General features: G+C 53.6%; 2 protein-coding genes across 12 annotated transcripts in view; one reads left to right on the top strand and one right to left on the bottom strand.

Annotated features, from left to right (window-relative positions):
• The window catches only part of CUEDC2 (CUE domain containing 2), a 335540-nt gene that overhangs the window by 281298 nt on the left and 44144 nt on the right, over nt 1-10098 (top strand). The window contains exon 1 of one of the 7 annotated variants that reach the window (XM_050804194.1): nt 6283-6292. The exons of the other annotated variants lie outside the window; for them this stretch is intronic. The gene's annotated coding sequence lies outside the window, so the exon portion shown is untranslated. Of the gene's footprint in view, nt 1-6282; nt 6293-10098 lie in introns of those variants that run through there. 7 annotated transcript variants of the gene reach the window in all.
• Nucleotides 1789-10098, bottom strand: part of MFSD13A (major facilitator superfamily domain containing 13A) — a 38650-nt gene continuing 30340 nt past the window's right edge. For 3 of the 5 annotated variants that reach the window (XM_050804152.1, XM_050804155.1, XM_050804154.1), the window contains 8 exons: nt 9744-9986; nt 8851-8933; nt 7810-8265; nt 7531-7654; nt 5892-5988; nt 5104-5275; nt 4833-5026; nt 1789-3107 (listed from right to left, as the gene is read on the bottom strand). In XM_050804152.1, the coding sequence (XP_050660109.1) occupies nt 2845-3107; nt 4833-5026; nt 5104-5275; nt 5892-5988; nt 7531-7654; nt 7810-8265; nt 8851-8933; nt 9744-9911 (1557 nt within the window). In that variant the 5' untranslated portion in view covers nt 9912-9986 and the 3' untranslated portion in view covers nt 1789-2844. The remainder of the gene's footprint in view (nt 3108-4832; nt 5027-5103; nt 5276-5891; nt 5989-7530; nt 7655-7809; nt 8266-8850; nt 8934-9743; nt 9987-10098) is intronic. The other 2 variants (XM_050804156.1, XM_050804157.1) reach the window with 1 other exon arrangement.

The raw sequence follows: 10098 nt of genomic DNA, 5'->3' as shown, positions 1-10098 counted from the left end.
GGCAGGTGGATCACGAGGTCAGGAGTTCAAGACCAGCCTGGCTAAGATGGTGAAACCCCGTCTTTACTAAAAACTACAAAAATTAGCTGGGCACAGTGGCAGGCGCCTGTAACCCCAGCTACTCAGGAGGCTGAGGCAGGAGAATCACTTGAACCCGGGCGGTGGAGGTTACAGTGAGCCAAGATTGCACCACTGCGCTCCAGCCTGGGTGACAGAGTAAGACTCTGTCTAAAAAAAAAAAAAGGCCGGGAGCTTATTACAATGCAGTTTCCAAGACCCATGCTCAGATATCCTGATTAATCACTTCTCCATTTAAAATCTGCACTTGGGAGGAAAATTGCCAGGTCTTTGACAAATGATAACCTATTTAATCTTCTCAATAACCTTACAAAGTATATGTGCTTTTATTGTCCATTTTACAGATAAGGATTTGAAGCCATGGAAAGATTAAGCAATTTCCCAAAGCTCTGCCTTTTTTTTTTTTTCTTCTTGAGATGAAGTCTTACTTTGTCACCCAGTCTAGAGTGCTGTGGCATGATCTCAATCTCCACTCACTGCAACCTCCGCCTCCTGGGTTCAAGCACTTCTCCTGCCTCAGCCTCCCAAGTAGCTGGGATTACAGGTGCCTGCCACTGTGTCCAGCTAATTTTCATATTTTTAATAGAGATGGGGTTTCACCATGTTGGCCAGGCTGGTCTCAAACTTCTGACCTCAGGTGATCTGCCTGCCTTGGCCTCCCAAAGTGCTGAGATTACAGGTGTGAGCCACCATGCCCGGCGCTGGCCTTTCTTAATCTAGAATGTAAACCCAGGCCATAGAACCTACAGCCTACATTTTTAATTACCATGCAGCCTGTAAAAAACCATAGGCCTAGAGCAGTGGTTCCCAATTGGAACCAACTTTGCCTCCTAGGACACATCTGGCAATGCCTGGAGATATATTTGTTTGTCACAACTGGTGTGTGTGAGGGGTGGGGTGGGAGGTGCTAAACGTCTACAACAGAGAACTATCTGGCCCCAAATATCTCTAGTGCCAAGGTTGAGAAATGGTGGCTGAGAGCCATGGTTTTCAGCGCCAGCTGCATGATAAAATCACCTACAGAGATGTTCAAAATCCTACTGCCCAGGCCATACCCCAGACCCATTAAGTCAGAATCCCAAGGAATAGAATTCAGATGTCAGTATTTTTTAAGTTCCCCAGGTGACCCCAAGGCTGAGAACCTCGGGCCTAAAAGAGGCTCCTCTCTCTTTGACTACCACGTCCAACAGTGATACATGGGAAATGCATTGAGGCCTGATGGTCATTTTGGGCCCCAGTGCCTATGCAGTTACCAATCTATGTTTTTCTCCCTGGCACCTTGGTAACCCACCATTTTTTTTTTTTTTTTTTTTTTTTTTTCTTTTTGAGATGGAGTCTTGCTCTGTCGCCCAGGTTGGAGTGCATGCAGTGGCACAATCAATGCAACCTCCTCCCGGGTTCAAGCGATTCTCCTGCCCCAGCCTCCTGAGTAGCTGGGATTACAGGTGCGCACCGCCACACCCGGCTAATTTTTGTATTTTTAGTAGAGATGAGGTTTCGCCATGTTGGCTCAGGCTGGTCTCAAACTCCTGACCTTAGGTGATCCACCCACCTCGGCCTCCCAAAGTGCTGAGATCACAGGCATGAGCCACTGCGCCTGGCCTGCCTATCACTCTTATTCAGAAAAATGCTCTTGGGGGCTTTTTCTAGTCAGTAAGGAATCCTGGTTCTCAACCTCAGCAACCCACCATTCACTCACACAGCACAGACTTGAGGAAAAAGAATGGCCGACTTTAATCAGTGTGTAAGGAAATAAACATCTTTAGAGGCCGTGTGGGGGTAGGGGAGCCCTGCAGCAGAGGAGGCATGCCACTTCAAGCACAGCTGAAGCAGAGAACCCTCTGAGAGAAACTACTAGAAGGGTGGACTGAGGGGGAGGTGGGACTTGGAGTCAGCTTTCCCTGACTGGGAAAAAGAGAGGAGTTGCAGTATCAAAAGCGGTTCCTGAGCACCACAGCGGCCAGCTCCGGCCAGGCAGCGGGACAGGCTCCCACGCCCCATGGCAGGCCCGTGTGCATCACAGGGCAGCCCCCTCCCTTCTTGGTCCTCTTCTGTCCTCCTGCTCCACAAGAGATGCACATCCCTGAGCACATATGGCCCAGCCCTTGCAAGCTGAGCCAGACAGCTAAGCAGAGACTTTGACTGCAGTGAGAGCTCCCCGCTGCCATGTCTTCCAGGCTGCACTGGAGGAAGGTGGTGGAGCAGAATGCTGGTAAAACTGGCTCCTGGCCGGGTGCGATGGCTCACGCCTATATTCCCAGCACTTTGGGAGACCAAAGCAGGCAGATCACTTGAGGTCAGGAGTTCGAGACCAGCCTGGCCAACGTGGTGAAACCTCGTCTCTACTAAATAATACAAAAATTAGGTCGGCCACAGTGGTTCACGCGTGTAATCCCAGCACTTTGGGAGGCCGAGACAGGCTGATCACCTGAGGTCAGGGGTTCGAGACTAGCCTGGCCAACGTGATGAAACCCTGTCTCTACTAAAATTACAAAAAGTAGCCAGGCGTGGTGGCACGCTCCTGTAATCCCAGCTACTCGGGAGGCTGAGGCAGGAGAATCGCTTGAACCTGGGTGGTGGAGGTTTCAGTGAGCCCAGATTGCAACACTGCACTCCAGCCTGGGCAACAGATCAATTTTTTGAGGGAACATCTCCAAAAACAAAAACAAAAACAAAACAGCTATGAAATCCTTAAAAAAAAAAAAAAACTGGCTCCTCCCCCAGGCTGCCAGCAGCGTCCTCAGTGGGGTGGCCTTGCCACAGCTCTCACACCATCTTAACATCCAGGGTTTGGGCCTGTGACAGGTTCTGGCGCTGGGCCTTGACCATGTGCAGGCGTCTCCCGTGCAGCGTGAACTGAGACCAGGTGAAGAGCTGCAGCAGAGCACAGGTGATGGGTACCAGCACCAGCAGGTAGAAGCAGCCCTGGCGGAGCATCGGGGCCTGTGCAGGGGCTGGGGCTGGGGGCTCTGGCCAAGGATGGGCACTCCCCACAGGGGTTATCAGGGACTGCTGGAAGAGGTCATGACCTAGGACAAGAGATCACAGAAAGACTATGGTCAGCCCATTGCCCTCCAAGCCTTGGTGCCCTCCAAGTCCATGGTGTGACATCTCAGACACCACATGGACATGTGCAGACTACAACTCCTGAGTCCTTCAAATCCGCTCCTCTCCTACGCTTCCCATCTCAGTGACGGGCACCACCATCTACCCAATAACTCAGGCCTAAAACCTCAAAGTCCTCCTCAGTTCCCTGGTTCGTTTCACGCCATCACTCCCCCAACACCCAATCCTTCATCTCCCCCCAACTCCAAAACATATCCCACTTGCCACCACCCTGACCCAAGTCTCCATGGCCTCTGCCAGTCTCCCAAAGATCTCCCTGCTGTCCCCATTCTGGCCTCCCTATGATCTGCTGTCCATACGGCAGCCAGAGTGAACTTTTTTTTCTTTTTTTTTCTTTGAGAGATGGAGTCTCGCTCTGTCTCCCAAGCTGGAGTGCAGTGGCACGATCTCTGCTCACTGCAACGTCTGCCTCCCAGGTTCAAGCAATCCTCCTGCCTCCCAGGTTCAAGTGATCCTCCTGCCTCAGCTTCCCAAATAGCTGGGACTACAGGCATGCACCACACCCAGCTAATTTTTGTATGTTTTAGTAGAGACGGGGGTTTCACTATACGTTGACCAAGCTGGTCTCAAACTCCTGACCTCAGGTGATCTCCCTCCTCAGCCTCCCAAAGTGCTGGGATTACAGGTATGAGCCACCTCACCCAGCCCAGAGTGAATTTTGTTAAAAAGTCAAATCACACCACGTCACTTCCCTGTTTAAAACCCTCCCTGGCCAGGAGTGGTGACTCAAGCCTGTAATCTAAGCACTTTGGGAGACCGAGGTGGGTGGATCACCTGAGCTCAGGAGTTTGAGACCAGCCTGGGCAACCTGGCAAAACCCCATCTCTACATAAAATACAAAAAGTTAGCCGGCATGGTGGCATACGCCTGTGGTCCCAACTACTTGGGAGGCTGAGGTAGCAGGCTCACTTGAACCTGGGAGGTCAAGGCTGTAGTGAGCCAAGATTGTGCCACTGCACTCCAGCCTGGGTGACAGGGAGACCCTATCTCAATCAATCAATCAATCAATAACGCTCCCAACAGCTTGCTTCCAATACTGCCCTGGTCAACAAAGCCCTCTTCACTTTTCCAGCCACATCTCCTAATCACCCCTGACACCCTGGGCCTTTGCACCTGCTGTTACCTCTGCCTGTGATTCACTGAGACCTTTTCTAGATAAATCCTTGCCATTCAGCTCACATCCTGAGGGGCACCTTCTCAGAGAGCCCTTCCCTGATGACACTACATAGCTTCTGAGTCACGCCATCTCACATCACCCTAATTTCACTGTAACACTGTCACTGCCTGATAATGTCTTATTTGGCTGTTTATTGCCAACCCCACCCCACACCTGACTAGAATACAAGCTCCGTGGTGGCAAAGACCTTGTCTATCTTATTCATGGTTAGCTCCCTGGCACCCAGAGCAGGGCCTGCAGAGAGGGGATTCCGTACATATTTGTTGAATGAATGAATAAATGAATGAACTAAGAAAGCATGGCGGAATCTGTGACCCAACAACTCTAGCCATGTTGGGGGGACACCAGTTGCCACCTTCCCTCACTGGACCCAGAGCCCAGGCTTGCCAGTGTGCCAGGTAAGCTGTGCCCCCGGCGCCTTAAGAGCCCTTGCCTGTCGCCAGGCCCTCACCTGTGTAGAAACAGAGCAGCCAGGTGCCCAGCAGCGGGGCAAAGGTCTGGCCTGGCTTGGTCACCAGGGCAACCATGCCAAAGAGGAGTGCCGAGGCTGCCTGCTTGCGGTGGTTCAGCACCAGGTCCTCATCTACCAGGTCGGTGACCACCAAGGTCAGCAGCTTACAGGTGCCCTCAGTGAAGACGCGGTTGCTGCGGTAGAGGGAAAGAGTAGGCAGGAATGAAGGCATGGGACAGAGGTGTTGGGGGGAGCATGGGCAGGGGCATACCTGGCAATGAAGAGGCACAGCAGGCTGAGGTGGTCCGGGCCAGCCAACAACATGAGCAGGCTAAGGCCCAGCTTGAGCAGAAAGAGTCCCCGCACCACCGCGTAGACGCCCCAGCGCCGGCACAGGGACAGGAAGTAGAGGTTGTTGAGATGGGGAGCGACATAGGAGAGGCCTGGGGAGGGAGACGGGGCGCCACCTTGTCAAGGGCACTGCTGCAGTGCCAGTGAGTGCCACCAGCTTCACGGCCAACTGCATTCCTGTACACTAGCAATGCACTGGGCTCTGTGCTAAGAGCGTCACTGTCTTAGTTCATCCTTACAGCCCCTTAAGGTGAGTACTATTATCATCCCCACTTTACAGATGAGAAAGAGAGGCCCAAAAAGATGAACTAACCCACCCGAGGCTGCCCACCAGATGAGCACAGAGTCAAGACTCACACCCAGCCCATCAGATGATATTCCTCTGTGTTAACCAGTCACTGCACCCCCTCAGGGTGCCACCATCTCCAAGAGGACCGACACCAGCGCAGCCTCTGCCCCCCCCAACCCCCAGCACACCCTGCCCCCCATGCCCACTGTACCCGGCAGCCCTTGGTGTCTTAAAAAGATTGTCCTGGCTGGGTGCAGTGGCTCACACCTGTAATCCCAGTACTCTGGGAGGCCGAGGCAGGTGGATCACAGGGTCGGGAGATGGAGACCATCCTGACTAATACAGTGAAACCCCGTCTCTACTAAAAATAAAGTCTCTCTCCTTCCAGCCTGCATGAAGCACAGAAGGCCGCCACTCACCCAACAGGATGGAGCCCGTGGAAAGGGAGATATGGTCAGACAACAGATGCTCCAGGAAGAGAGGGAAGAAGTTGCTGTTGAAGTGGCAGTGGAAGACCTGCAACCCGACAGCGATGGTGAGGAGGCTTCCAGGTGGGAGGGGAGCTGACAAGGCCGGAAGTCAACAGGGGAGCACACATCTGCCAACCTCCCCACACCCCATCCTCAGAGCAGCAAGAGTAAGAGCAGGCCTTTTTCCCCATGTCCCTAAACACAGAACATGCCAGAACACAACCTAAAACCACATTCCTGGTGGTACCTAACTTTGCTAAAAAGTTAGAAGCCATGGCAAAATAGTATCTGAGCAATTAAAAGCTTTTTCTTTTTAATTGAAAACACATTAGGGAGGCTGGGCACGGGGGCTCACACTTGTAATCCTAGCACCTTAGCACTTTGGGAGGCCAAGGCAGGTGGATCACTTAAGGCCAGGAGTTTGAGACCAGCCTGGCCAACATGGCAAAACCCCGTCTCTACAAAAAATACAAAAAATTAGTCGGGTGTTTTATTGCATGCCTGTAATCCCATCTACCCGGGAGGCTGAGGTGGGAGAATCATTTGAACCCAGATCACGCCACTATACTCCAGCCCGGGCCACAAAGTGAGAAGAAAAAAAAAAAAGAAAACACATCAGTGAGACAAATTTCATGACATGAAAACAGTTTATTTCTAAGTTCAGCTGGTTTATATACTACATGTTTTAGGTACAGCATTTGGCTCTTCTTTTTTTTAGAGATGGGGCCTTGCTCTGCCGCCCAGGCTGGAGTGCAGTGGTGCAATTATAACTCACTGCAGCCTCGAACTCCCCCAGGCTGGAGTGCAGTGGTGCAATTATAACTCACTGCAGCCTCGAACTCCCTCAGGCTGGAGTGCAATGGTGCAATTATAACTCACTGCAGCCTCGAACTCCGGGCTCAAGCAGTCTTTCCACCTTGGCGCCCCAAAGTGCTGGGATTACAGGCGCGAGCCACTGCACCTGGCAGTGCTTGGTGTCTTAAAAAAATGGTTAAAGGGTCCCCAAAGGGGGCATCTCTGTCTCATATCCTCACTTTACAGGAGAGGACAGGGCTCCCCAGAGAGCCTGAGACCTGCCTAAGATCACACAGGGAGGGAAAAACTCAGAGGGCGCTAGAATCCAGGCCTCCTGACTACTCAACCTGCATTCCTGCCACCAAATTGCCCAGCAGACCTCCTGGGTGGCCCAGAACTCAGTTCCCAGCTCTTTTTTTTTTTTTCCTTTGAGAAGGAGTCTCACTCTGTTACCCAGGCTGGAGGGCAGTGGTGCCCTCTCAGCTCACTGCAACCTCCGCCTTCTGGGTTCAAATGATTCTCCTGCCTCAGCCTCCCAAATAGCTGGAATTACAGATATGCTGGAATTACACCATGCCCAGCTAATTTTTGTATTTTTATGGGGTTTCGCCATGTTAGCCAGGTTGGTCTCGAACTCCTGTCCTCAAGTGATCCACCTGCCTCAGCCTCCCAAACTGCTGGGACTACAGGCATAAGCCACTGTGCCTGGCTGAGTTCCCAGCTCTTGAAGAGTCTGTCCCCTTGAGTGAAGTCCAGGCCAGCTGTAGAGGTGCCTGGAGCTGCTCCCCCATACCTGCACCAGGTCCATGCTCACAAACCACAGGAAGTTCCGATGGCGTGCCAGCTGCCGGAGATATTGGCCCAAGGTGATGCTGTCTGCCTCCTCACTGCCCACAAGCAGCTCCTCTCCACACAGGCTGTGGGGCAGAAGGGAGTGGAGAACTGCCTGGGGCTGGCCAGAGTTATCCCCCAACACATCCCAGGGCAGCCCCCATAAGCCAAGGACACAGCACCAAAATCAGACTTAGAAGGTTGCTGGTGAGGACCTGAAGAACCAGGGCTGGCCACTCACCCGCAATCCACAGCCAGGCCTGAGCACCCTGGGTCCCTTCGGGCGGCCTCAACCCGCCGCCTCAGCAGCCGTGTGGCCCCCAGAAAGCCCAGCCCAGAGCTGACAGCCAGTGTCACGCAGAAAGCGCGGAAGGAGGAGAAATCCTCCTTGTTCCAAAAGGCATAGGAGGCAAAGACAGAGAGGGAGCCGGCTGCACTGAAGAGGGAGCAGTAGAAGTTGAGGTGGGTGCGGTCGTGGGCTGAGAGTGCCAGGTCGGCCAGCAAGGCGTGGTGGTGCAGGTCCACGAGCGTCAGGAAGCCATCATAGAGGCACAGGCACAGCAAGAACTGCAGGCCAGCTGGGGCCCAGGGTACCCAGAATGCCAGGAATGACAGTGCCAGCAGCGGCCCATGCCAGCCCAGGGCCCGCACCCGGGCCAGCACCACGGCCCTTGAGGAGAGCCCAGCGCCTGACCTGCTGGGGAAAGGAGGGTTGTTGGGAGATGCCCTGTAAGCCTTGGCAGGCCGAAGTTCCCCTTGCCCAGGCTCCGGGGGAGGGATGGAGGCCCAGGGTGTGGGACTCACAACAGGGTGGTCGCACTGTCCCCCAAGTCCCCAGTCTGCAATTTAGGAAGCACAACTCAGCAGTGGGTACACTCCATCCTCTGCCCCAATTTCCACCCCATTATTAGCCTGTTGGGCTGATGGCCAAAGGGTATGGGATGCCCACTTCTCAAGGTTGGGAGAGATGATGGGATCAAGAAGGGATGGGGCAAAGGAATCTTCTAGAAGCAGCAGAGGGTGTTTGCAGTCCACAGTCCAGAGGGGCCAGCCAAGCCAAGCCAGGGTAGATCTCTTTACCTGCCAAGCCAGGCAAGGGTGCGTCCAAGGCCACCACTCCAACCCAAACAGAGCACCCTAGACCCCAGGAAGGGAAGGGGCATGGGCAACACTGAAATAGTCTCCCCTTCCTTCTCCACCCCAAACACAGGCAGTGGTCCTCCCTCCTGGGTAGCAGTAGGGTGGGACTGAACCAATTACGAGCTGTTCCCAATGCACCAACCGGTGCTGGGAGCTGAGGAACTGCCGGTCACTGAGCCAGCCGAAGAGGGGGTCATTGAGGCTGTTCCAGAGGAGAAACACCGTCTGCAGGCAGAGGGGAGACAGGCAGGTGGGCTCTAGGCAGCCTCCTCTCCAGGGCTCCTCCCACCCCAGCCTGCTCACCAACCCTCAAAGATGGCCCCAGCTTTCCTACCCGCAAACCTTTGCTCGTGTCAGTTCCTCTGCTAAAACCCACTCTGGCCAGGTGCGGTGGCTTACGCCTGTAATCCCAGCACTTCGGGAGGCCGAGGTGGATGGATCACCTGAGGTCAGGAGTTCGAGACCAGCCTGGCCAACATGGCGAAACCTCGTCTCTACTAAAAATACAAAAATTAGCTGGGCATGGTGGCGGGCGCTTGTAATCCCAGCTACTTGGGAGGTTGAGACAGGAGAATCACTTGAACCAGGAAGGCAGAGGTTGCAGTGAGCTGAGATTGTGCCACTGCACTCTAGCCTGTGCAACAAGAGTGATACTCCATCTCAAAAACAAAACAAAACAAAAAAAAACCCTACTCTGCCAGTCAAACCACTGCCCCCCTCAAACTCGCACCCATCCAGAGCCCAGCTGGTAAATGTATGCAGCTGATAAATTCATGTATGTGAACATATTATATATATGAATACACAGAACAGCAACTATGTAAGACAGTGGCCAGGAAAGCTGATCTAGTTCCCATCAAGGAGGAGTCATCAAGGCCTCCACAGCTTTTCTTGCTGAGTCTTGGTGAACAACCTGGACTGCCCATGCCTCTGACTGGGTGGGAGCTGGCGCCTGCAATCTACCCGGCAGCCTGGACAGCCTCTAGTCTCCACCCTACACCCTCCTCCATGTTGGCCACCCAGCGCTGGCCTTACCTCTCCGACCCAGAAGGCCATTTTGTTGATCTTGTACACTGATACAAAGGTGTCTACATAGTAGAGCAGGAAGACATTGTGCAGGATGGTGGTGAAGAGAGCCAGGGAGCCATAGACCGCAGCTGTGGGCAGACCCAGCAACCAGGCCTGGGGCCGATCCAGCCCCATGGCTGCAGCCCCAGCCTTAACCCCAGGAGCACCGGGGAGGGCTCATGGCCACAGGCAGTCTTGTCATCCTCGTCCCTGGGAAAGAAGGAACCAGTGAGGAACAGGGATCAATGCCAGCTCTGCTCTTAACCCCAGACCTCTGAATAATTTAAAAACTCATTTTCAACAGGAGAGTTTGTACTGACAA

Source organism: Macaca thibetana, chromosome 9 (assembly GCF_024542745.1).
Source record: "Macaca thibetana thibetana isolate TM-01 chromosome 9, ASM2454274v1, whole genome shotgun sequence".
Taxonomy (NCBI): Eukaryota; Metazoa; Chordata; class Mammalia; order Primates; family Cercopithecidae; genus Macaca; species Macaca thibetana.
This window is presented reverse-complemented; position numbering and strand designations above follow the sequence as displayed.